At 40.0% G+C, this 27,833-nt stretch overlaps 1 protein-coding gene across 3 annotated transcripts in view; it reads left to right on the top strand.

The window, feature by feature from the left end:
- The window catches only part of zzef1 (zinc finger, ZZ-type with EF hand domain 1), a 261,590-nt gene that overhangs the window by 35,090 nt on the left and 198,667 nt on the right, over window positions 1-27,833 (top strand). For all 3 annotated transcript variants that reach the window (XM_072243417.1, XM_072243419.1, XM_072243418.1), the window contains exons 3-18: window positions 1,227-1,421; window positions 3,824-4,007; window positions 4,707-4,906; window positions 8,932-9,142; window positions 9,296-9,412; window positions 10,099-10,277; window positions 13,777-13,878; window positions 14,124-14,215; window positions 14,692-14,840; window positions 15,593-15,704; window positions 17,879-18,085; window positions 21,867-21,967; window positions 24,561-24,742; window positions 25,200-25,330; window positions 25,434-25,504; window positions 27,601-27,715. In XM_072243417.1, coding sequence (XP_072099518.1) covers window positions 1,227-1,421; window positions 3,824-4,007; window positions 4,707-4,906; window positions 8,932-9,142; window positions 9,296-9,412; window positions 10,099-10,277; window positions 13,777-13,878; window positions 14,124-14,215; window positions 14,692-14,840; window positions 15,593-15,704; window positions 17,879-18,085; window positions 21,867-21,967; window positions 24,561-24,742; window positions 25,200-25,330; window positions 25,434-25,504; window positions 27,601-27,715 — 2,348 coding nt within the window. The remainder of the gene's footprint in view (window positions 1-1,226; window positions 1,422-3,823; window positions 4,008-4,706; window positions 4,907-8,931; window positions 9,143-9,295; window positions 9,413-10,098; window positions 10,278-13,776; window positions 13,879-14,123; window positions 14,216-14,691; window positions 14,841-15,592; window positions 15,705-17,878; window positions 18,086-21,866; window positions 21,968-24,560; window positions 24,743-25,199; window positions 25,331-25,433; window positions 25,505-27,600; window positions 27,716-27,833) is intronic.

Raw genomic sequence — 27,833 nt, forward strand, 5'->3', positions numbered from 1 at the left:
ATGGGAACAAGACAAAGGAGATGGTTATCAGCTTCAGAAGAACTCCCCACTCACACTCCTCTTTATATCAGTGGCTCAGCAGTGGACACTACACACATTTTTAAGCTGCTGGGAGTGCACATCACACACAACCTCTCACGGTCCCAAAACATATCCTACACAGTCAGAAAAGATCACCAATGCCTCTACTTTCCATGGAGGCTGAAGAGAGCCGGACTTTGCACATCCATAGATACGTCATTCTACAGTTGCACGGTAGAGAGCATCCTGACAAGCTGCATCACTGCTTGGTACAGAAACCGCACCGCAGTGGACAGGAAGGCTCGACAACGGGTAGTCAAAACGGCTCAACGCATCATCAGCACCAGCCTACTCGCCATTAGGGAAAGGAGTGGGAAAAGGGCCAGTAGCAACATGAAGGATCACACCCACTTCCATCAGGAGAGCACCAACAGCAGGCCCACCAGACTCAAAAACAGTTACTTTCTTCAAGCAGTAAGGCTGATCAACATCTCCACCCACTAATTTATTATTCCCGTCAGTCATCTTATGGACAGTTTAGAGTCACTTTATGGATATACAAGCAATCTACATATATAAGCTACCTTATGTATATCAGCTATCTTGTGTATTTATTGTGTGTTCTTTTATTATTATTATTATTTTCTTTATCCTATGTGATTTTTTTGAACTTCATTGGATCTGGAGTTAACAATTATTTTGTTCTCCTTACACTTGTGTTCAGGAAATGACATTAAACTACCTTGAATTTTGATTCTTTTTTAACCCCTTCTCTTCTCCTCACCTCCCCCTGGTGCCCACCCTTCCTTTCTCCCATGGTCCAGTTTCCTCTCCTACTCAAATTCCTTCTCCAGCTCTTTGCTTTTTCCATTAATCACCTTCCAGCTTGTACTCTTCCCCCTCCCTCCACCTTCTTAGTCTGGCTTCTCCCCCTTCCTTTCTAGTCCTAATGAAGGGTCTTGGCATGAAATGTTGAGTTTTATTCGTTTCCGTAGATGCTGCCTGACCTGCTGAGTTCCTCCAGCATTTTGTGTGTGTTGCCCTGGACTTCCAGCATCTGTAGAATCTCTTGTGTTCTTTTAGGGCCATCTCTTTTCATGAAACAGTGTCTCTGAATGTATTTTCAAATTCTTATGTACATTTCATTGATTTAGAAGTTGTTTGCTCGTTATTTGCATGTACTTATTTCTTCCCTTTCCTCCTAGGATTTGTTGACATCTTTTCAAAAAATAAGGAGCGCATGGGTGTTCACGCTGCAAAAATCTTGCGTTTCCTCCACAGGAACAGAATCCCAAGTAATGCTATCCCATTTCCCTTGATGGACAGTTATAACAACATTTGTGCCATGCGTTCCTCCGTTTTGAAGGATTGCCTAAAGCAGTTGTTAGAGAAAAAGAATGGTAAGTTGTTAGATCTTCAGGTGGAATTTTATCATGTGAAAACAGCACGAATGAATCTTAATGTTGTTGGACTCAATTATCTTTTGAAAGAATAAGCAATTGGAATTTTAAAACGGTTTTAATAATGAAGGTGCTTATTTGGACTAAATATCTTTTAAGTATTTCAATGCGTTAGTGTTCTTTTGAGAATACCAGATTTCTGGCTCTATGGTTAGTGGAATCCACTATACATTTGCCCGAGTAAACATTAACTCAATTGACTCACATGTTGAGTGCTGATCATGTTTACAGTGTCATAAAAAGAACTCAATTTCCTAAAAAGTAGAAATCCTTTAAAATCAATTTTTCCATGCAGTAAATTCCAGTTTACAGAGTAAATACGTCAAATTCTGAACCTGTCCATTTTCTCTTGGAGACAGATTGAATATGCATCATGAGTTAGCAGTACTTTTAAACTTTTTATTGGATCAATTTTATAATGAAAGCTATTAATGACTTGTTGAATTTGCATTTTGTAAAAATTGTTGTGGTATTGAATTAAAGTGAAAATGTAGTTGTGATACTTCCATGCTAAAGAATAATCTTAGATGTTGACATACAAGAGCCTTTCAGCAGAAGTTCTTGCTAGTGGGATAAAGGTCTTACAGTTTTTATATTGGGAAAACCTGTGTTTCTGGACCCGAGATATTAAGCTGCTTTGTGTTCAGTAAGTGAAGTAGAGGATCTTTTCCTTACAAGTGTTGCCTAATCCATACCTTGCCATATTCACTCTTCATTGGACAATGGGTGTCACATTTGCTTATGTTGACCATCGCACTAGAATAACATGAGAAATAGTATTATGTCTGGTCAGTGAGGTGCTTTCTGTCTACCTACTTAAATATCAAACATCTTTGTAATGCAGTTTAGAAGAATTTGTATGACGATGAGACAATCTTCCTCTTTGTTTTATATCTTTGCATGGATTTAAAAAAAAATCCAGTTTTGTCATCCTGTAGTTTCTCTTCCTTTCAACATGAGTTATCTGCAATGAACCTTTATTTTGTGGTTTGTTGTTAGTATTCATCTGATTTATTTTTAAAATGGAGCACATTCTGTAAGATTTGTTTGTGTGTAAATGGTGGTGAGAAGCCAAACAAAGTGTGAAAGGAGACAGGTACTTAAACGAGGTAACATGAGTGCATGTGCGAAGTGGCAGACTGCGAGTGGAGGAGTGAAAGGGAACGAATCAAATTTCAGGCCAGAAAGTGAAATGAATCTCTGGCTGTCAGTTTACACCTTGGGGTCTGAGAGGAACTAAGAGTGGGGAATACCTTTAGGATAAGTTCATTATTTTAGATGAAAATGCTATGTTCATGGGAATTGTTAATCAGATAGGTTAGGATGGTACAGTGACACTGTGGGTTTTGCAGAGATCTTGTAGCTCCAGTGTTTCAGATTCTTATAAAGAAAAAGATTTATAAAGATAATTATTCTTGTTTAGAGCAACGGAGGTCCACCAACCCCTCAATGATAGAGGTCCAAGGCATAAAAAAGGTTGGAAACCCCTGGTTTAGAGGGAGATGCGCCAAAAACTAGCTAGCTGTTGGGCACCGTGGATGAGTTGAGTCAGAGGGCCTGGTTCAATCATTCTATGGGTCTGTTAATAGAGTTTTCAAGACCAAGTTTAGGAGATCTTTGTTTTGCAAAGGTGTCAAGGGAAGCAGGTGAATTTAAGTTTGGCTGTAGGCTAGTTACAATCTAATGGAATAGCAAAGCACATACAAGTTGAATGCCCACTCATTTTACAGTGATAATTCATCATGTCATTAGTAATAGCAACACATCTGGCTGCTCAGTTTTGTAGACTCTTTTCTTGTAGGATTCACTTAATGTTGTGATCACTGATGGGGTAATTTTAAACTTTTCTCACTTGGTGAAAGAAGTGTATTGTTTTGAAGACTATTGACAGACGTGCATGAAGAAGGAAGGTTGGTCTATGTTTCCCAACATAACCAGCAGAATTAGGCAAACATTTCATTTCCAGACATGAAGTCTAAATCATGTTCGTGTTTGAAATGAAGAGCTTGGCTATGTTGGGAGCCATTTAGCAGCCTCCATTTTTCGTACAAGACATAACCTTCAGCAACTCTATTTTTAAATTTTGATTTACTTCAGTTGATGACTTGGCCGTCTGCTCTGGACATCAGGCTCATAAAAGAGAAACAGTTGATAGTTACATTTGAGGTCAATCCAACTACATTGGATTTTCAGTCACTTTTTCCAAACTCCATGCGTGTTGTGTTGGAACTCCAGCCAAAACTATGCTGAGTCTCAAATGAAAATATCGCTAGTAGTTCCTAATTTGACAGTCTCTTAATTTGTATAGTATTATAAGTAATGTATTTCCTTATTTCTCACAGAACAAACAGTTCAATGTTCAACAGATATGAATGGTAAAAGAGAGTTGGATAAGTTGAAGATAGTGACCAAGTGCTACACCACCTTGGAAGCTTCCTCAAATTCAACTGATGTTGACAAGATGACCAATGGAGAAACAACCTCCTATTGGCAGTCAGATGGGAGTTCGTGTTCACACTGGATCAGGTGAGCAGACTAATGCTGACAAAGAAAAGAAATTAAATTCTGAAGTGTAGTTCGAACTACTAATCGTTTGATTGTCTACCTAATCCTTTTAGGCTATTTTGGTGAAAATGTGAAAAGGGCATTATATATTGTGTAAATATTTATAAGAGGCTAACTTAAACTAAAATCTCTAGGCTAAATGAAAGTAGAAAGGGCTGGAAACACTCAGCAGCCCAGGTGCTATCTATGCATGAGTAACATTTCAGATTGAAGACCGACTCATTGTTAGGACACTGATTATATACCTCTGTCTTTACTGCATCATTTTTCAGAGGTTTGTTTTATCTATTTTGAATTTTGAAGAAGTGTTGAGTTCAGAGGTTTTGGTTTCTTCATAGAAACTGAGTTGAATGTTTCTAACAATCTCTAATTTTCTATCTATCATTTAATTTCTGTTCATGAGTTGGTAAATGGTGTGTCATGGTGCTGTATGTTGGTTCTCCTTTCCTGCTACCTCTTCCTGCTCAGAGTGAAAAACTTTGAGTTCAGAAATCTCTGAGGAATTAAAGTGGGTGTGGAGAAGACGTGGAATAAGAACAAAACTGTAACTCTGCCCTTAGGGGTGAACAGACTTTGTGCCCTGTGATAAATATCTCTTTGTGCCTTGCTTTTTAAAGAAGAAATGGACGTGGAAGAGTGAATTTTAATTTTCTCTTGCAGGTTGCGCATAAAACCCGATGTTGTGCTGAAGCACTTGTCAATAGCAGTGTCGGCTAGTGATCAAAGTTACATGCCACAGCAGGTGACTGTGTCCTTGGGGAGGAATCCCAGTAACATGCAGGAAATCCGTGATGTTCGTATTCCCAGTAATATGACTGGATACATTACATTGCTGGAAAATGCAAGCATCAATCACCCATGTAATTGTAGTTTTCTTTGTTACATAACAATAAGTCTTGTTAATATTGTCTTCCATTAAGCAAGTAGTTCACACTTGATCTGAGGTTGTTCCAGGTCATATTTGTCATATTGATGTGAAACCTGAAAGTTGATTTTCACCAAAGATGGAAACTGCATTAAGTTTGATATCACCATGTTTAACTAACTTGAGAATATAGGAAATATTTTTAACTGTGGAAACACTTGTTTAATTCCTTTAGTTTGACAGTAATTTCAAACATAATCTTAATGAAAAAAGAAACATTTTGCAATCGGTTATTATGGCTGGTAGTGACAAGTGAAAACATCATTTCTCATATTAATTTTTCTATTTTCTTAGCGTATGAGGACAACCAGTCATTTGTAGTTCTCACTCTCCCTTGCTTATGCTAATTATCAGCCCTTAATGTTTGTGCTAGCCACCTACTGTACTCTAGGGGTAATTTACAGTAGACCTATAACCTAACAAGCACCAAATCTAAGGGATGCGGGAAGAAGCAGGACGACCCAGGGAGAATCCACATGGACATAGAACAGACAAACTCCAGAAAGACTACCCCAGGGGTCAGAATCGTGCCTGGATGAGATAGCTGCATCTCCTGCAGTGCCACAGTTTAGTAGCTGTCTATCCATCTTTTTTGGTCTGTTAATATACACAAGCATAAAATGAATGTGGAACTGTAGTAAGCTTTGTATTATAACAGAAGTATCTATTATGTTGTCTTCTAAAAGAGGAAACTTTTCAAGACCTTGCGGAAAGGCAAGGGTAGTTTCAGGTATGGGTATGATAGCTAAGTAGCTTTGTTTTGCTTTTCTGTTTTTATTAGTTAATTTATTCATATTCTACTCTAGAAATTTGTGGAGAATTATGCACATCATTAAGAGTGTTGCATATGGCACATTATAATCTTTTGCGTTATTTTCTAAGGAAAGCCTGCATTGTGCTAAATCATAGATAAAATCCAAATATTATTTATTCAACATGATTGTTTTTGATGAACCAAAAATGCATTTTGTAAAACATTTTGGCTGCCTTTTTTTTGTAGTAACTTAGTTGTCCTGGGCTTTGGACTATCCCAACAACTCAAAAGTTGAAGGAACATTTTGACTACATTTTTAAATTTTGAAGTTGCATATTTACAGTTTCATAGCATACTATATATCAAACAGTTGATACAGTGACATGCAAAAGTTTGGGCACCCCTGGTCAAAATTTCTGTTACTGTGAATAGCTAAGTGAGTAAAAGGTGACCTGATTTCCAAAAGGCATAAAGTTAAAAATGACACATTTCTTTAATATTTTAAGCAAGATTACTTTTTTTATTTCCATCCTTTGCAGTTTCAAAATAACAAAAAAGGAAAAGGGCCCGAGGCAAAAGTTTGGGCACCCTGCATGATCAGTACTTAGTAACACCCCCTTTGGCAAGTATCACAGCTTGTAAGCGCTTTCTGTAGCCAGCTAAGAGTCTTTCAATTCTTGTTTGGGGGATTTTTGCCCATTCTTCCTTGCAAAAGGCTTCTAGTTCCGTGAGATTTTTGGGCCGTCTTGCATGCACTGCTCTTTTGAGGTCTATCCACAGATTCTCGATGATGTTTAGGTCGGGGGACTGTGAGGGCCATGGCAAAACCTTCAGCTTGCGCCTCTTGAGGTAGTCCGTTGTGGATTTTGAGGTGTGTTTAGGATCATTATCCTGTTGTAGAAGCCATCCTCTTTTCATCTTCAGCTTCTTTACAGACGGTGTGATGTTTGCTTCCAGAATTTGCTGGTATTTAATTGAATTCATTCTTCCCTCTACCAGTGAAATGTTCCCCGTGCCACTGGCTGCAACACAAGCCTAAAGCATGATTGATCCACCCACGTGCTTAACAGTTGGAGAGGGGTTCTTTTCATGAAATTCTGCACCCTTTTTTCTCCAAACATACCTTTGCTCATTGCGGCCAAAAAGTTCTATTTTAACTTCATCAGTCCACAGAACTTGTTTCCAAAATGCATCAGGCTTGTTTAGATGTCCCTTTGCAAACTTCTGACGCTGAATTTTGTGGTGAGGATGCAGGAAAGGTTTTCTTCTGGTGACTCTTCCATGAAGGTCATATCTGTGCAGGTGTCGCTGCACAGTAGTACAGTGAAGCACCACTCCAGAGTCTGCTAAATCTTCCTGAAGGTCTTTTGCAGTCAAACGGGGGTTTTGATTTGCCTTTCTCACAATCCTACGAGCAGTTCTCTCAGAAAGTTTGCTTGGTCTTCCAGACCTCAACTTGACCTCCACCGTTCCTGTTAGCTGCCATTTCGTAATTACATTACGATCTGAGGAAACAGCTACCTGAAAACGCTTTGCTATCTTCTTATAGCCTTCTCCTGCTTTGTGGGCATCATTTGTTTTAATTTTCAGAGAGCTAGGCAGCTGCTTAGAGGAACCCATGGCTGCTGATTGTTGGGACAAGGTTTGAGGAGTCAGGGTATTTATAAAGCTTTGAAATTTTCATCACCTGGCCTTTCCTATTGAAGATTGTGAACAAGCCATAAGCCAAATAAGGTCTGAGACCTTGGTAAAAGTTATCTGAGAGCTCAAATCTCTTGGGGTGCCCAAACCTTTGCATGGTGCTCCTTTTCTTTTTTTCACTCTAAATTTGTACAAAACAAAAATAATACACTAATAATGTTTCATCTTTAACTTCATGACTTTTGGAGATCAGTTCATCTTCTACTCTCTTAACTATTCACAGTGACAGAAATTTTGACCGGGGCGCCCAGACCTTTGCATGCCACTGTATATCTTTTGAAGATATAAGAGATTGTTACAAATTTGTGAACTACCAACTGAGGTACTAACTCATGGTTACTCATGAACAGTTCAGACAGAACACAGCACAAATGTGCAGTTTTTTTTGTAAAGAGTCAGAAAACCAATTGTTTTGGCTTTAACAACTTGCATTAAAAATCTTTCTTTTGCTGAGCTGAAGCTTGAAAGATATTTCTGTAAAATCTAGGACAAGCTTATCAGAAAACATTTTAAAGTAATTTTTATTTAGAGAAATGTGATTATTGATACTGCATTGGTCTGGTGTATATACATTGTTCTAATCAAATGATATTGAATGTCAGGTCATAGTTTTATTAAGCCCTAAAACAACTGAATATTTGGCAATAAATATGGCTAAATATTGTGACTTTTAGACTGAGAATTCCAACTTGTTTCAGTTCTTTGCTCAAAGTGCAGTTTCTTTTTGTTATATACACTCTATCCTTGACCCTTGTGTTCCAGTTTGAGTATTTTGTAGCTCTACTCTTTGGTCAACACTGACTCAAGTAGATACTGTCCTTTGCATTTTTTGATCCAAAATTATCCAACCACCTTTCCTTAACCACTACTTCAAAGAATTACAGTTTTAGATTTGATTTTACCTGCTCAATCAGTAAAGGTACACAGCTAACATCAGAATATAAAGAGCACTGTTAAGCAATGCATTGCATAATACAAATATTAGCATTTACTAATAGTATAAATTAACAATCTGAGCGCTGAAGATACCATCTGATTTAATAAGCACTGATACATTATGAAACACACATCTTGAGCCCATGCGTTTCTGCCCATGGAATTTAAAAAGCAAAGTACTTGTGGAGCAGCATGCAGGTAGTGACAACGTAGAAAGTAGTGTGCATTGTATCAGTGCAGAACTGGCTGTAGAAATCAGGTGCAAGCTGATGGGCATGAAAATACAGGGTGAATGGAACTGAAAGACCACATCTGCAAATTCATGTCAGATGCTTATTCACTCTGAACAATACACAGGACATATGACATGAAATGATTTCCTAACTGTCACTGTGCCTTTCAAAGATTGCCTGATTGTGGGTGAGTGATATTTTAAGTTAGATTTCTTATTCGCTCTTAGATTTTCATAGCTAAGCATTAGATTCAGTATTATTTTCAAGTTATTGATGTATAATCAGAGGAAGAGGGCAGAATGCAGTGAAATTAATACTTTAATTTTTTTTGATAAGTTGTACAGATAAATATTAAGCGCTGTCATGGTGATGGCTGTGACACAAGGATTCATGGGCTCAAGACTATGGGATATCAGGTTATGAAGAAACCTGGAGTGTCTGTATCTGATGCATCTGCAATTTGGTATTTGAGCTTATTAACAACGCTGGTGACGGCTTCTGTAGAAACTAATCCAGACCTGGCCCAAAGTATCCTACAAATTACGCAGTAAGTAGTTTAGAATTTTATAATTGCACAGATGATCTCAATTTACATGGTTCATGTACTAATGCTGATTATAATTTTGCCTGGAGTGATTAACTTGTGAAACTGTGATTACTGGTTTAGAATTAATAACCAGCATCTCTTCCGTTTGTTTAGAAAAGCACTGCAACACATGCCGCCCCTTTCGCTCACAGCTGGGTCCACGGTCATGCCCAGCTTCATGTCGACAAATGTCCTGGAGAAAGTCGACAGTTTTCTCATCAAGATTGCAGGGTAAGTGCTGTTTAGGTAGTCTGGAACTGGCTTGTGGAATTGGAGTGAAGAATACCATGAGCAGTACGGTAGTGTAGTGGTCAGTGTAACACTATCACAATGCAAGTGACCCGGCTTCAATTCCACTGCTGTCTGTACGTTCTCCCTGTGTCCCTGTGGGTTTCCTTGCACATTCCAAAGACGTGAGGGTTAGTGGATTAATTTGCCGGGTGAGTAATTGTGTGGTGGGGGCTGGTTGGACCGGAAGTGCCTGTTATCGTGCTGGATCTCTAAACTAAGTTAAAACGCATTAAGGTAATGCAAAAGACATCCGTCAGGAGGGTTGGGATTGAATGCCTGAAAGCAGTAATCAACTATAATCACGGTATGGCAATTTTAAGTGCAGAATTTAAGAGGCTTATACTCCAGAAAAATTGATTGGTGGTTGTCATTAGATAAACTAAACCTTGTCTTTTGTTGAATAGAAGTATACCTTACTAGTGCACCTGAATTTTGTTGGTGTGTATCACACACACATCTTGCCTGGTGACAATTTGAAGTGCACTTTTTTATTATCAATGTAGAGATCATTGATCACATTGGGCAAGTCGATTAGGAGATGTGTAAAAATAGTTGCCCAATGTACATGCCCTTCGACCCTGAGCAATATTTAGTCTCTTGCTGAGAAGTGTATGTTTCCATTGCAGATGCTGTGCTAGTCCTGAAGCAGAGTTGACCCTTTTGGCTTTTGCTTTGGCCAGAGGAAGTGTTGCTAAAGTGATGACATCACTTTTGACCATCAGTGATCATCTAGATACCGAATATGATGCCTCCCATCTCCTCAGAGCAATGACATCTGTGCGAATAAACCAGCTTCATAAATATGGTAAACTGATTTCATTATGGTAAACAGTCTTTATCCAGTGAAGAGGTATAAGCAGTAATCTATTGAGCCTGTTACGCTCACTAGCTGATCAATACAGCTGCCCCTTGCTTGCTATCACATTGATCTTCCTGCTACATTATCACCTCTATTCTGCTACTGCTTCATTCCGCTGACCTCTGGTGCTGTCTGATGGAACTTGCATGTCTCCCACGCTCTCTAGTTCACCCACACATCTCATAGTTGCCCTGGTTGTTAGTTGTCTCAAAAGAAGCAAAAGGAAGTTGATGGTCATTTGACAAAGAATAATTTATAAGTCTGTAGGGGAGTCAGGCTGATGGTATTGTTCTGCTGGGAGTCAAGGTGGACCGGATGGGCCAAATGGCTTGCTTCATAATGTCAATATATTTGAAAGCTGAGCAAGCAGTAGCTTCTAAAATACAAACCCCATTTCCAGAAAAATTGGGATGTTTTCCAAAATGCGATAAAAACAAAAATCTGTGATATGTTAATTCACGTGAACTTTTATTTAACTGACAAAAGTACAAAGAAAAGATTTTCAATAGTTTTACTGACCAACTTAATTGTATTTTGTAAACATACACAAATTTAGAATTTGATGGCTGCAACACACTCAACAAAAGTTGGAACAGAGGCATATTTACCTTTGTGTTATATCACCTTTCCTTTTAATAACACTTTTTAATTGTTTTGGAACTGAGGATGCTAATTGTAGTAGATTTGCAATTGGAAATTTTGTCCATTCTTGCTTGATATAAGACTTCAGCTGCTCAACAGTCCGTGATCTCCGTTGTCTGATTCTCCTCTTCGTGATGCACCATACATTTTCAATAGGAGATAGATCTGGAGTGGCAGCAGGCCAGTCAAGTACAGGCACTCTGTGTCTACAAAGCCACGCTGTTGTAGCCCATGCAGAACGTAGTCTGGCATTGTCCTGCTGTAATAAGCATGGACGTCCCGGGAAGAGACGTCGCCTTGATGGCAACATATGTCTCTCTAAGATCCTAATATACGCCTCAGAGTCAATGGTGCCTTCACATACATGCAACTCACCCATGCCGTGGGCACTGATGCACCCCCCATACCATCACAGATGCTGGCTTTTGCACCTTTCGCTGATAACAATCTGGATGGTCGTTTTCATCTTTGGCACGGAGAACTCAACGCCTGTTTTTTCCGAAAACTAGCTGAAATGTGGACTCACCTGACCACAGCACACGGTTCCACAGTCTTTCGGTCCATCTGAGATGAGCTCAGGCCCAGAGCACTCGCCGGCGTTTCTGCATAGAGTTGATGTGTGGCTTCCTCCTTGCGTAATACAGTTTCAAGTTGCATTTCTGGATGCAGCGACGGACTGTGTTGAGTGACAATGGTTTTCTGAAGTACTCCCGAGCCCAGGTAGCTATAATTGTCACAGCAGCATGACGGTTTCTTAGGCAGTGCCGCCTGAGGACTGGAAGATCACGTGCATTCAACAGTGGTTTCTGACCTTGCCCTTTACGCACTGAGATGCCTCTGAATTCTCTGAATCTTTTCACAATATTATGTACTGTAGATGTTGAAAGACCTAAATTCTCTGCAATCTTGCGTTGAGAAATGTTCCTTTTGAACTGACTAACAATTCTCTCAAGAATTTTGGCACAAAGGGGTGAGCCACGACCCATCCTTGCTTGCAAAGACTGAGCCTTTGATGGACGCTACTTTTATACCCAGTCATGATACCTCACCTGCTACCAATTAGCCTGCTTAATGTGGAGTCTTCCAAACTGGTTACTTGAATATTCTGTGCACTTTTCAATCTTATTTTAACTCTGTCCCAACTTTTGTTGAGTGTGTTGCAGCCATCAAATTCTAAATTTGTGTATATTTACAAAATACAATGAAGTTGGTCAGTAAAACCATTGAAAATCTTTTCTTTGTACTTCTGTCAGTTAAATAAAGGTTCATGTGAATTAACATATCACAGGTTTTTGTTTTTATCGCATTTTGGAAAATATCCCAACTTTTCTGGAAATGGGGTTTGTAGTTAAATATTTGCCCATCTTAGTTATTGCGGAATTGGCAAAGGTCTGCTTGGCTTATGTAAATGCAAATGCCATTTATAGATTTGCCAATGACACAACGGTTGCAGGCAGAATCTCAGATGGTGATGAGCTCTACAGGAGTGAGATAGATCAGCTGGTTGAATGGTGTCACAATAACAACCTTGTATTCAGTGACAGTAAGACCAAGGAATTGATTGTGGACTTGAGGAAAGGGAAGTCAAAGGAACACACACCAGTCCTCATCAGGGGTTCAGCAGTTGAAAGGGTGAGCAGTTTCGAGTTCCTGGTGTCAGCATCTCAGCAGATCTGTCCTGGGCTCAACATATTGATGTAGTTACAAAGAGGCTCGCCGGTGGCTATATTTCATTAGGAGTTTGAGGAGATTTGGTATGTCACCAAGGACTCTGAACAAATCTTATCAATGTACCACGGAGAGCATTTTAGCTGGTCGCATCACTGGTATGGAGTCACTGCACAGGATGGTAAGAGAGGTGTAGTTGGTTGTACACTCAGCCACAAGCACTAGCCTCCCCACCATCTTCAAAAGGTGATGCCTCAAAAAGATGGCGTCCATCATTAAGGGCCCCTACCACCAGGACATGCCCTCTTCTCTCTGCTGCTATCTGAGAGGAGGTACGGGAACCACCATCCGATCTCTGAACAGACAATGAACCAACCTGTCAACACTGCCTCACTATTTTTGTTCTCTTTTTTACACTATGCATTTAATTATATATATCGTAATGTGTAGTAATTTAAATATATATTATTATTTATGTAATGCCATAAAATAACAAAATTCACAGCATGTGTCTAATAATAAATGTGATTCAAAGTGGCTTCCTGGTAACTCCCTTGTCTCTGAGTCAGAAAGCTCTGAGATGTGATCACGGAACAAAAGCACAAAATGTTGGAAATACTCTGCAGTATTTGTGGAAAGGGAAATCAAGTTAACTGTTAACTCTATTTCCTTTTCTGGAGATGCTACCTGCCCACTTGAATATTCCATCATTTGTGTTTAACTGAAACATCTCCGGTACCTACAGTACCTTGTACTTGGGCATACCTACCCTGCTCCTTCACTGCAGGACTGAGAAAGTGCTGCACTTCATCTTCAATGCAACAATAAAGCAAATCCCAGTGTGTCACATGCCTATACGTAACATGCATAATTCACATGGTATCATTTGTAGACTTGCTGGAGAATTCTCCCAATAATATTGTCTCAATTTATATTGCTGGACAAATTTCTCACAGCAGTTTGTGGGACATTGGTATTGCTGTGTGTACTAAGATGGAGCATGTACTTTTCCACGTTGAAGATGCACTACTTGTGCCTGTTTACTGTTTAAATTACTTCTGCAAAGATGTATGATTGCAATAATGTAGAATAAATATGGGAAAATGTTTTTTGAGACTTGTAACTCTTTCCACAGGGAAACCACTTCAATTGACTGTGGAGGCCTGTGATGCCAAAGAAGGGAAAGAGAAAGGATTCGGACCCACTGCTGTGCTTTATGAGTCACTGCTGGGAGATGGTAAATATTGGGGATATAGTTTTGAATCAGGGTGGAGAAGAGGAAGAAGGAATAAAGAGACATTCGTTGACTGTGTTTCTGTGAATGGTAATGGGGCTGGAATTTTGTTTAAGGATTTGCTTCTTCAGTTAAGGTGTGTTGATTATGGGTTGGTTGATGCCCTTTTGTATCTGAGAGCTGTGGCGATGAATGATTTTTTAAACTCTGAGAACCAGCTGATTTAAATTTTCCTTTGGCTACTGCAGGATTTTTGTCAGAGGCTGGCCATACACAGGCCAGCTTCATTCTGTCAACAAGAACAAAGTTAGCCATCCAGGTCACTCAGATCAGGGTTAAGGTGAGTACTTGACTGTGGTGATAGCTGCAAGCTGGTCTATGTTTTCCTCGCCTAACACTGACAAATCCATGATTCCCTCATCTACAGTTTAATCTTCTGACAGTTCCCTTTCTCGTTGAAACACAGGGCGTCTTGCATTCAAAGTTCTGTATCTATCTCCCCAACACTCCTTCCAATTTTGTTTTTTTTCACTATCCTATTGAATTCTTCAAGTTCTGGAGGGTACTGCATCTAAAGCTTCCTCTTGCATTATCGTTCTGCACTCAGGTGCTCTCGCTTGCTCTCTCCTCCCACCCCCCCAGCCCTTCATCTATCCTGATGTGGTCATGCCCTCTATTATATTCTCTTGCAGCAACTCCCGTCCCAACCCTTGCGTCTTGTTGCTGAATCTTTCAAAATTAGAAACATGATTTATGTCCTTGGCTTTCTTGACCACAAATGTTCGGCTTATTATTTCATTTTTTTCCCCCTTCCAGGTCCATAATGGTGCTAAAGGAGCAAAATGTGGCTTGGTCTTTGCTTACAACGATGAGTCAGAAACCTTTGATGCAGAGAAACATTTCAAGAGGTTTGAAAAGTATAATAAATGGAAGCTACAAGAGTTTCGACAATTTGTGAAGGAAAGGTGATTAACAATTTCTGTTTAGTCTTATCAATTCTACATCTTTAAATAATTTACAAAGCTTATCATTTGATTATTTTCTTGGCACCAACTATATCTTGCATTGCCACAGTTTGCCAAACTGTGCTAAAAATGCACATTAGATAATTTCCAAGTTGCATTCCTGAAGTTTGCAGTGTTTTGTAGTCTGTATGTGAAATTATGTACAGTTTGTGGTTCTTAAGTTTCACAGCTGCTGCAGTAAACAAAACAATTTAAAGTTATTGGTCGATTCATGTCTTTATCAAACGGTTGTTCCAAGAGTGAGACGCTCTTATTTTCTAAAGATCTGGGAAATTCTGGCAGATGCGGTCAGCAGGTTTCGGTTGCTTATATTAATCGGGCAGATCCCGGAGGCTGCTGCCAAGAGTTGCTGGGGTGTGCCTGGATCTGCTCTGATGTCGGACCCCATATGGAATTCAATAGTGGAGCAAACAGTAGGAAGCGTAGACAGGGCCTGTGGAGAAGAGGCTGGTTTTCATGATGTGCTGAGTTGTGTCCACAACTTTCAGTTTCTTGTGGTTGCCACACTAAGCAGTGATACAACCAGATAGGATGCTTTTTATGATTATTTTTGTCTATTTTAGTTTATTTTTTAAATTAAAATCATTAATTGTAGCTGATAATTGTTTTTAATGAATGTGTGCTGTGTCACTGAAGGGCAGCTCTGTCTCTGGAAGTGACATTTTATTATTGGTTTTTCAACTATACAACAGAAGCAGTGGTCAGAAGGTTGACTTGGATGAAGATGAACCTGTTGGTTGGTTTGAACTGGAAGGTGAATGGAATGAGACTGAAGTAAAGTTACCGATCTGTCGAATCAGCAAGGTAAGGACGCCAATAATGTTTCCATCTTTTTGCCATGTAGAAGGGTGTTGTTGCCATTGCTTTATCTCTAATTGCTCTTGAAGGTATGTTGATAAGCTGCAACCTTATATACCCAGTCTGTCTGACGCTGTTAGGGAGGGAGTTCCAGCATTAAGGATGAGCAATGTTTTTCCAAGTCAGGGTTGTGTGCGACTTAGTGGAGAGCCTGCAGCTTGTGGTGGTTCCATGTACTGAAGTTTCAAAGTGCATTTATTATCAAAGAATGTTTAAATTACACAACCTTGAGATTTGTTTGCTTACAGGCAGTCAGGGGCAGTCTCACAGCCTTGGCGTCATGGAGAGTGAAGCCCCTAGATTATCTGGGTCAGTGTTTAAATTGTCCAAACCTCACACTAGGGCCTGGCCCTGCCACAGCAGATCACTCCAGGCTTTGATGCTGTTGGAGTAAGCTGAGTATGTAGCGGCAGTGCATTTTGTCAGTGGTGTACACAGTCCGTGCTGGTGGTGGGTAGGGTCTCGATGAAATAGACTGCTTTTTTATGGGTGATACTGAGCTGCTTCACAGCTAGCGGTGCTGCGCTCATCTGACAAGCAGGGAGAGCCACAACCTTATAGAGTGTGGGAAGGCAGAGTTGAATAGCTTGATGTGGGATTCACAACCTCTGACCTGTTCCTATATTACAGTATTTATATGACTGATGCAGCTGAGTTTTGGACTAATTGTGACCCCTAGGATATTATATTTTACTGAAATCCGGCACAGAATAGGCCCTTCCAGCTCTTTGAGCCACGCCGCCCAGCAACCCCCTTACTTAATCCCAGCCTAATCATAGGACAATTTACAATGACCAATTAACCTACCAACTGGTGCGCCTTTGATATTGATGGTGGGGACCTGGTAACGGTAATGCCTTTAAATATTAGCACAAGTTTCTTGTTAAAGATGGTCATTGTTAGGTAATTTTGTGGCACAAATGTGATTTGTTGCTTAGGATGTTGTCCAGAATGTGCTACTTCACTTGCTGAAGAGAGGGGCTGTGAATGGAATTGAACGCTGTGTAAAGATGACTGGATGATCATTGTTAAAGTGGGGAAAGATGGTTTGTTCAGCATACGGCTCTTGCGAAACACCTGCAAAGATGTCCTGGGATTGGAAAGTTTGACTTCCAGCAACCACCATCCAACATTTTGTTTGTGGAGTGTTCCCAAGCATTGGAGTGTTGTCACTTTAATGCTCATTGATCTCAGTTTTACTAAAGCGCTTTGATGTCAAGTATGGTCACTTGCACCTCTCCTCTGCCGCCCAGCTTTGCTCTGGTTGAACTGTGACTGTTGAGGCTGAACCCAAACTAGTGTGGTATTTATGTTAGTAAATTGTTCCTTCTATTGAGAGGCAAGAAATAATCCAGAATCCTAAATGGAATTTATAACAATCATCTTGAAAATATATTTGTTTGGTTTCGTCTTCCTCTGAAACTAATTAAGTAGGGTGGCAAAGTGGTCTAATTTCAAGAATTCCTGTGATTGCTGTAAACGGTTGTGGAGGTCTGGTAACTTTATTATAGGGACTGTTCCAGTAGATGGCACATGTGTCCCAGTTATTTCCTCAAACAGATAAACTGCATTTGCTGTAAGTGGATTTGAGTTCCTTATTTGTAAATACATTGGGCACTGGTATTTGACTTCTGTACTGTTAAATAGTTCCAATTAAAATGTGGTTTAAAATTGATTTAATATTGGCTGGGCTTGCCGATGATCGTACAGCACAGAAACAGGCCTTTCAGCCAACATTCTAATCAAAATGCCACATCCAAGTTAATTCTAATTGCCATTATCTTCTAAACTTTTCCAATCCTCATACCTGCCTGTCTTTTAAAAGTTATTGTTAAACACAACAAAATACTTTACGAAAAATGCCTACCAAGCTAGTCAATAATATCTGTCCCTTGAATTTGCTGTGGTTGATCTAAGCCAGACATTAGCAAGTATAATGTATACTATTAAATTTCACGTTTACTTTGCATTCAACACCTTAAGCCTACTTGTTTATTTTTAGTGTGGTTGAATTTGGTTAAAATGCTTGGTAATGTGATTTCGGACCCTACACAATGACAATAGGACCAACTTTCTGAGCTGCTTTAATGACTAAGATGTTTTTTAATCTTTCTACTCAGTATCTGATGGTGAAGTTTCTCTGTCCGCGTCAAGAAGATGAGAATAACGTGCGTATCGGCATCAAGCATCTATCCATTCGTGGCTATATGAGACCACCCAATCAAGAGAGTGTCTCTTTCTCTGAGACAGCACCAAGCACTTTTGTTACCGGGCAAACACTTGTTTTGAAGACGCTGTATTTTATCCAGCAACTAGCGCAAGATGCAGTATGTTCAAACTAATTTATTTTAATATGTGCGTAAATTATGAAGGGAAGCTCTACTTCATTTCAGTTCTACGAGTTCTTGCCCAAGAGATAGTTAGTCCAGGGTCCAGTGTCAGAAATGTCAGTGTAATCTATGATTTTAAGAACAACTTCGTATTACTGGTGTCATTTAGCAAACCTCTGCAACTTTTCTTAAGGCTTCAGTGTCTTCACACACTACGTGGGAAGAGATGCTCCAGCTTGGGGCTTGTCTGGCAAGGTTCTTGCTTTCACACATTATGTCTTTGTTTATTTTGCTACAAGTCCTCCAGCAAAATACTTCACCTACACACAGTGGAAATCAAAGATCAAAGCCGAATACTGCACCTATTCACCAGTCACGCAAACTGGTTGGTGTTTTAGGTTAATGATTTCCCAGAGCTTTCTGGAAAGCTCGTGGGTCTAAAATGTTAGTGTCTTCCAGAGCAGATACTAACCACCTGAATTCAGTATTTAAGAATCTTGTATTTGTTCTTAATGGCTGTGTCAACTTGTCTTACCAAATTCAAAAATTTGATCATTTAAGATGAATATCTCCCAAATCTCTATCTTCCTGCACATTATTGGGAAGTATACAATTTCACATGGCCTCACTTCATTTTTCCTTCCTGAATCGGAGCAGAAGCAGGCCTGCACCCACCCTCGTGCCTATCTTAGGTCATTTATCTCAGTGCTACTGTCTTGCACTCACCCTAGATTACTAATCCATAGATCTGCTTTGAGCTGCTGCTAATTCATCCTTTACTGAGGCAATATCCATGTTGATTTGTTTTCACAATACAAATATACAATATCAATACAAATACCAGCTGTTCACTAAACTTTATCTGGGCTCTCCTTTTTGTCTTCATGAACAACAACATGCCTTGGAAACATTTCTGTATCCATATGATTTAGGACAGAGACACTGAGTGAAATGACTGTATGAAGGGAGCTGAAACCAAGCCAAAATTTTGAGCAAGGTCTACTTAAAGGGTGTTGGAAATGATTCTTGTTGTTAGACCTTTCAAGATTAGCTTTGATGATTTTCTTGGTCCTGACAGCATTGGGTTGATATTACTTGTAAAGGTAGATTCCCCATGGAAATAGCAAATGCAGCTCTGAGAGAGTTCTGCTTCTTCAAAGCAGTGTCAGGGATTGAACTTGTTTGTGAGGGTAGGCATTCAAAGCATTGGCTCTGGGAACTATTGAAGATAGCACTGAACTGCTTGGTTTTCATGGTTTCTTGGTTTTTACACCGGCCATGGATAATTAGTGCATTGCCCCAGTATTTCCAATCAAGTATTATTTGTATATGCAGATCTATCACTCTGCAAACTTACTATAAACTTAGTTTGTTGTTATATCTTAGCCTAATTGCAAGCAAGCTCAAATGAAAGATAGACTGAGTCAGGTGAAAGGGTAATAAGGTCGCAATTAAGGAGGTGAGGGCAATTGAAATTGAGTAATTGGACTGCATCAGATAATCCAGTATTCATGCAGAAATTCTGATGGTTCAGCAACATACACAAAATGATGGAGGAACTCAGCAGTTCTGCGACATATATGGAGAAGAATAAGCAGTTGATGCTTTCCTTTCTTTCCAGTCCTGAGACTTTTCATTAGGACTGGAAAGGAAGGGGGAAGAAGTCAGAATAAGATGGCGGAGGCAGGGGAAGGCATACAAGCTGGCAGGTGATAGTTGAAAGCAGGGTAGGTGAGTGGAGGAGGGTAGGATGAAGCTGGGCTGAAGAAGGAATCTGGCGGAGGTTTAAAAAAGAATCAGTAGATCAGTAGATCTGCAGAGATGGATACAGAGAGATTGAAAAAGGGGAGAGTGTGTCAAAGGTGGACCAAGTAAACTTGAAGGCTGGTTAGGAGTTGAAGGTAAAGACAATGGAATCGACAAGCTCGGTGTGGATGCGGGAAGCAGCACCAGTGCAGACATAGATGTAATGCAGAAAGAGTTGGGGACTTTTACCAGAGTATGGTTGAAACATGGACTTTTCCACATAGCAATAAAAAAGCAGGTATAGCAGGTACCCATGGCTACACTTTGGGTTTGAAGAAATTGGGAGGAGCCAAAAGAGGAATTGCTGAGGGTGAGGGCCAGTTCCACCAGACAGGAGAGGGTAACAGTGGAGTGGAACTGGTCTGTTGTCTCAAAAGAAATAGAGGGCTTTAAGGCCTTCCTGATGGGGGATAGAAGTATATAGGGACTGGATTTCATAGTGAAAATGAGGCAATTAGGGTCAGGGAACTTAGTGATTGAAGTGATCGAGTATGTGAAGTCTCATCTCTTCAGAACGAGGCCTTCCATTCCAGAACATCTCAGATGTCTTCCTCCTTCAAAGAACAGGATATTCCTTTCAGGGCCATCAATGTATCCTCTCCATTTCCCACACATTGGCTTCACCCCATCTTCCTGCTGCCGTAACAGTGGTAGTATTCTTTTAGTCCTTACCTATCACCCCACAGGACTCCATATCCAACATATCATTCTCCATAATTTCTGCCGTCTATAATAGGATCCTGTTACTAAGCATGTCTTTCCTTCCCCACCACCCCACCACTCTCGCCTTTCTGCAGGGATCGCTCTCTATATGATTTCCTTGTTCACTCATCCCTCCCACCTAATGGCTCTTATCCCTGCAAGAGAGATAAGTGTCGCACCTGCCCCTACACCTCCTCCCACACCACCATTCAGATCCCACACAGTCCTACCAGTTCAAGTGACACTTCACTTGCAAGTCTGTCAGGGTCATGTATTGTATCCGGTGCGGGGTCCTCTCAATATCGGTGAGATCCAACATGGATTGAGGGACCACTTTGTCGAGCACCTTTGCTCCATCTGCCACAGAAGGTGGGATTTCCCTGTGGCCATCCTTTTCAGTTCGACTTCTCATTCTGACATGTTAGCTGATGCCCTTGTTTACTGCCAAGATGAGGCAACACTAAGGTTAGAGGAGCAACACCTCATATTCCATCTGGGTAGCCTATAACCTGATGGCTTGAATATCGATTTCTCTAACTTCCAGTTATTTCTACCTTCTCCCTTTCTCTCTTTTCATTCCCTATTCTGGCTCCCCTCTTACACCTTGTCTTCTCCTCACCTGCCTACCATCTTCCTCTGGGGTACCCCTCCTCCTTCACTTTCTCCCATGGTCCTCTGTCCTCTGCTGTCAGATTCCTCCCTTAGCCCTTTACCTCTTCCACCTATCATCTCCCAGCTTCTTACTTCTTCCCCACTCCCCACCTACTTTTCCTCCAACCTGGTTTCACTTATCACCAGCCAGCATGTACTCCTTCCCCCCCCCCACCTCTTATTATGACCACTTCATCCATCCTTTCTAGTCCTGATGAAGGGTCTTAGCCAGAGATGTCGACTCTTATCCTCTCCATGCATGCTGTCTGAGTTCCTTCAATATTTTGTGTGTGTTTCTCTGGATTTCCAACATCTGCCTTACTGGGACTTTCCTTAAACCTGCTGGGGACCTAGATCTTGTGTGCCTTGGAGCTGGCTGGTTTTGCTGGAAAAGTTGTTACACTATGTGTAACATCTTGTGCAACAACTAACAAATTAAGTCTGCGGCATATTAATTTGAATAATATCCAGAAAATCTGCCAGTCCAGCACTCCTAAAGAAGTGCTGTATTAAGGAGTTTCATAGCTTTCCTAGGTAGTTTTCCTTTGAAACTAGTTTATGTAGGTCACGTTGTCCATTAAGTTTATTAGGCATTAAGTTATCCTTTCTTGGCTCCTAGGCAGAACTGAAAGAGCGGAAGTTAAAACAGAAACCTTACTTGGATTTTTCGGATCTTAATCTACAACTGTTTTGGAACTTCTACAAAAAATTCAGAGAAAAGTAAGCTCTTTTTGATATTTTCATTACTTGTTTTCCCCGGAGACAGCAATTTATGCTGGTACAGTTGTTTGGAAGTTGATGCTGCACTTGCATCATATTTGTATGTTCATTCACGTGGAGAGACCATTGGAAGCAGTCTGTTTGAAAGGGAGTGAGGTGTGAGATTCAGGTCAGTGCAAGTGTGAAGTCTGAGCATTAAAAGTACTTCATTGACAATAATACGCTTTAGAATACGGATGCTACCATGTAGTAAGCAGTACAGACAATTTGAATGTAATTAATGAAAATGATCAGGTAATCTGTGATAACTTTATTATTTGAGAGAAAATGCTGGTTGGGGCATATGTTGCTTTTTGCCAGTGGAATGATAATTTCAAGGTCGTCCTCAATCACCACCACCTAGTGGTCAAAGAGCAATCGCTTAAATTGCAGTGTGGATTCCATCCATCGAGAGGCACAGTGGGGAAGGAGCATCACTGGACACCAAAAGGCATTTTTCACTCTTATAAAACCTTTGACTCTTGTCAGCCAGGAAGGACTACGGAGCATTGTCTTCAAATCTGGTTGCTCACAGAAATTTGTTTGCTTCATGATCTTAAACAAAAGGTCTGCAACAGAGTCACCCTTTGCAAAGACCGCCACAGCAGTTACTTAAAAGCAAACCAAACCCACTGGGAGACTAAGCCAGGGTTCTTGACACTGTATGACATGCTTCCAAATAATGAATTTCCAAATCAACAAAGTACGTTTGATCCTTTATTATGGAACCAGCGAAGACGAACGATCTTGTAGCGATGAAAAACTGTCAAAACTATATTAGCAATGTAACGTTCAAATTAGCAAAGTACAAAGTTAATAGTAACACAGTAATGTATCAGCGAAGTTAGCAATCTAGTTAGCATTCCAATTAGCGTAGTAAGTGGTCAAACTAAGTTAGCATTCTGTACGTATTTAAGCGGTCTAACTAAATTAGCAATCAACAAAAGAAACTCATTCTCCGTGGCTCAACCCCTCTCAGCTGGACTAAACAACTAGGACAAAGCACGAGTATGTAATGATACTATACATTAGCTTCTAACACATGACATATTACCTTAATAAGCATGCCAAAAATACAATAAAGACAGAAAATAGATGCAAGTCTCCAACGGACAGAAAATAGATGCATGGCTCCTATAACCGTGCTCAAAGAAAGCTGTATCATTACTGTTGCACGTTTTGTCAGTCTTTCTCTCCTCGAAGCTGCACCTCGTCTCCAACCTAATTCCCATGAGGGGTGAGCTAACCATCAGAATTAATAGGAACTGTTCAATCCAGGATAAAGGCACTCTGGAACAAAGGTCAAGCAGTGGCATGCAGATGAAGCTTGGGGGCCTGGCTCTAGTCTATCCTCTGCTTGTTTACTCAAGTATCTGAGAACTTGGGGCTTGCACCAAAAATCCCAAGTCACAGGTCCTCTACCAACCTGATCCTTTGTACAGCAAACCCATCTGACAAAGAGCATTCACGGCTAAACGGTGACGAATCTGGACCTTTCCCTTGCAACTTGGGAACCACCTCTTAGGTGTTCTGAGCACTGTTGCAGGAGGTTACCATGTGGACAGAGGAACAAATTCAATGATGTACTTGAAGCTGTCTTGAATAAATGCAAAGTCCTTCTGATTCTTGGATTTCCTGACCCATTGCTGCTCAAAATTTCACAGGAGAATTTGAGTGGTATTGAGAAATATGACCATGTATTGGAAGTGTAGAAGCTCAGAGGAAGGAGCCCACACCGACTCAGAAATTATCTGCCTAAACTCGCTGCCTCATTTGTGGATGACTAGCTTGTATCCAGATTGGTGACGTCAGTCTCTTCAGACTCTTTGAATAGCAGTAGAGTACTCCTGCTCTGTTATCTTGGGCAGTACCTTAAGATCAAGGATGTCAAAGTACATTTATTATCAAAGTATGTGTGTTGTAGACTACCTAGCTGCTTGTAAGGAGACGAATCTCAAGGTTGTATAAAGTACCCATACTTTGATAATAAATGTATTTTGGCTGTGACATCCTTGATCTTAAGGTATTGCCCAAGAAGACAGAGCAAGGGAACTCTCCTGCTCCTCAAAGTAATGTTAGTTTATCTGAGATAGTAGAAAGTAGTCAGGATAAATGGTGGCTCAGTGGAATTCTGTGAAATGCTTCAGTATGAATCATTGGAAGAGCGAACACTATTCCATCACAAAATCTGGTCAACCAAGGGAATAGCATTGTTAGATGCTGTTCTGCCACAGTAATCCTATTTTCGAGCTAGAATACTGCTTAAGGATCTGTTAGTCTTTTTAAATTTTAAATGTTTATTGAGATTTTGATTGCATGATAGTAAAATACAATATCAGAATTGTAGCAGAGGTTCAATGAATATTCAGTTAGCAGAAAGTAGATAATTCAGAGACAAAGCTTGGAAACAGTATTTGGTAGTACTTTGAATCAAATTTGGTATGAGCTAGGCAGTGAGGCAGGAGTGGGGAATGTTTGGATGTACATTTTGAGCTATTATTATTGAACGAAAAATAACAAGGAATGTAATGTTTATTATTTTTCTGTCCTGTAGTCAAGAATTAGAGTGTCTCCAAGCACAGACTATTTTATTGCAACTTCTTCAGAATTGCTTGGTGCTACTGTCCGGATCTCATCAGTCTGAGAAAGCACAAGACAGAGTACAGCCTGGCACTGAGAGGAAACAGCCTATTGATACAGAATCTGCTCGTGACCTCTATGTGTATCTTTGTGAAGGTAAAGGATGAAGTTAGTTTTTTTAACCCAAAGCAAAGTGCTGGAGACAATCAGCAATTCAGGTAGCATTTGTGGAAAGAGAAAAAGATAATGTTTCAGGTCAATGATCTCTCATCAGGTGAAAGGTCACCCACCTGAAATGCTACCTTTCCCTTTCCACAGATGTTGCCTGATCTGTTGAGTGTTCCCATCATTTTCTGTTTCGTTGTCGGATTGGTCGTTCTTTGACCTCAGTTGTTTGCCTTTTCCACTTCCCTTCGTGGACCTAAGTATTTATGTAAGAATGCCTGTGGTGTATCTTGAGTGTGAGACTGGGCGACTCATTTCATAGAAACATACTTATTCACACGTTCTACACTAAACATGACTGGGATATTGATGTCCTGTTACTCAGCACCGATTGTAGAGTTGTTGGTAATCTGAAGACTAACTTTATTATTGCCTCTTCTCTAAGCAGTAGTGGATGGTAAGAAAGATGATGTGGTTTCTGGATTGTTGAAGAAGGAAGCAGTAAATACCATCCTTAGTGGAGCTGCCATCTTTTTTCCAGATGTAAACACTCGACGAAATCAACTTTTTAAAATGATGGTAAGACTCAATTACCAATTGGGCTTTGCATTTCTTTGGTTTATTGCAGTTTTGTAGCTTAATCTATGACCAAGGCTCCTAACTGTGTTCTTTACCTTTGCAGGAAACAATCACTGAGCCATCTCAACCTCATTCTGCTACAATTACATTCCAGTCCCTGTGTCATTACTTCAGGTGAGCTTTAACAAGAATCGTTGTACCTTTTCATGACCTCGGACATCTGACTGTTTTACATTCAGAAGTATCAGTTGGCTGTAATATTTAAGGATATAGTAGCTAATTTGCAGACATGAGCTGAAGTAACACCTGGCTCTGCCTGCAGGTAGAATATAACTGGGCTGTTCCTGAGTGTGGGCTCAGATCAGTTAAGTGCTATCCCTAGGAGACCTGCTCTCCAATAATACAAAGAGGCAGCACAAGCTTCCCACCCTCTACAACTGGGGAGTCTGCTTGGTGAGTGTCTGCCAAGTTAAACCTGCTCAAGCACAGAGAACTTACAAGAAATTGTCAGAATGAGAAAAGGTATAAAGAAATTCTTAAATTTAATTTCAGATAAATTTGGGGTCTTTTTTGCTTTAATTTTTTTTGCAATATTTTTGTTTACTAGCCTCCCATGTCTATGAATGTTTTAATTCTTTCCCTTGAAACCGCCCTTATCTGTGTGCATCATCGTTTCCTTGTGTAGTCTCGTGCTCCAGGAAGAGTGTCTCTGTCCATTGCATTACAGTCCTCTGTCCCACACTGTGATAAGTCCTATAATTGATTTGCTTTGTTGTCTGGATACAACACATTCCATTACTTCTGAGTAAACTGGAAGTCTCTCCTGCTGCATAATTATCTAGCTATTCTTCAAACTTCTTCAAAAACACCTCAGTGTCTGAATACTTGCACACCCTCTTTCTTCATTTTTTTTTATCATTCCACTTCATAGTCCGTTCAAACCAGTGGCCCTCCTCAAAAGGCCCCTTCCCTCTTTTTGGAGACCTCTACCCCAAAGCCTGATGTCTGGTTCTCCTTTAAGACACCACCTGCTTTCTAGCAGCATATCCTCACCACTTTCATGTAAGCTTTCGTTTTCTATCTCCCCCTCCATATTCTCCCATACTTCCCAGGTGTATCTGCTCAGACATTGCATTGGCATTGGAACACTTTGCAGATTTGTTTTGTAAAGATATTCTCATTGGTTCCTGCTGTTTTGGTTTTATGTTCTCATTGAATAGGGTCTTAGCAAAGCATTCTAATCCATAGAGAATGCACTCCAGATGACTTGAAAAGTTTATAATTCGGATTACATCTTTTACTGCGAATTAGGCCATTCTTGCTTTAGAGAATTTGCTTAAGTTGCATTAGATCATTTTTGTTTTAAAAGAATTTGCGTAATGTAATCTGGACCTCACAGAATGGTACATCATCCTGCTTACTTTGAGCAGAGCTCTGTGGGAGATCTTGTTAATTTGGAGTAGAAACACGAAATGTGCATTTCATCATCAAATGGATCCTTAAGGAATTGTTCTTGAACTTAGCTGGGATGACTGCTTTGAAATTCTTTTAATCATTCACCACCTTCCTGTCCAATTCTATAGTTATTGGGATTTTTTGTAATAAAACTATCATATTTATTTTGCAATTTGGAAGGAATCGTAAAACACTGTCATTTGAGATCCACAGAGAAAGGGATGAGCCGATAGTGTGATTATGCTGGTTGAATGAGAATTGCTCAAGCTCCTATACATCAACCTTTAAATTGCTAAACTATATATAATTTTAGTATTTGTTTAAAATATAGAATTACAATGTAACAAATCAAATGACATTCTTGGAAATTTCTCTTTAGTGGTATAAGAATTCCAGGTGTATAAATGCCAGATAAACAGGAGTTCATTGTAGTTAGAACCCACTATCTGTGGATTCTATGATACTATAGAACTGGTCTGCGTTACTGTGGCTGTAAAATTCCATTGGCATTCTTTCTTATCCATACCATTAAATGCTCCCCTTTCTATATTACCAAGTTATTTGTGTTCTGAGGATCAGTGCAGTAATGGGACTTTGTTTATTAAAGTTATTTGACACTGATATAAAATGCAAGGAGTAAGTCAGTATTGTTCTTTGACCAAAGACACAAAGAATACATTAGATTGAGTCTTTATAGTAACCCACCAGGTATTTCTTCCATTCTGTATATTTTGATGCGTATTTCTGTATTACATTTACCGATTTTTCACCAAGACTAAACCATTGACTTGAATCCATTTCATTTTCTGGTTCAGTAACCAGGACCCAAGTGGGCTGCTGCAGTTGCCGCAGAAAGGGGTTCCTGCAGAGTTTGATATTAATTCAGTAATGATGGTTATGGACACCTTGCTGTTAGTAGCAAAACGGGAGGTAAGATATTTGTTGTATGCATGTCTAGGACAAATGATTTACAGACTTAAAAAGCTTGGACCAAATTGTTTTCTTTTATGGCAAAAAATTAGTATATTTGCAATATGAAGCTATTTAA

Source organism: Mobula birostris, chromosome 25 (genome assembly GCF_030028105.1).
Source record: "Mobula birostris isolate sMobBir1 chromosome 25, sMobBir1.hap1, whole genome shotgun sequence".
NCBI lineage: Eukaryota > Metazoa > Chordata > Chondrichthyes > Myliobatiformes > Myliobatidae > Mobula > Mobula birostris.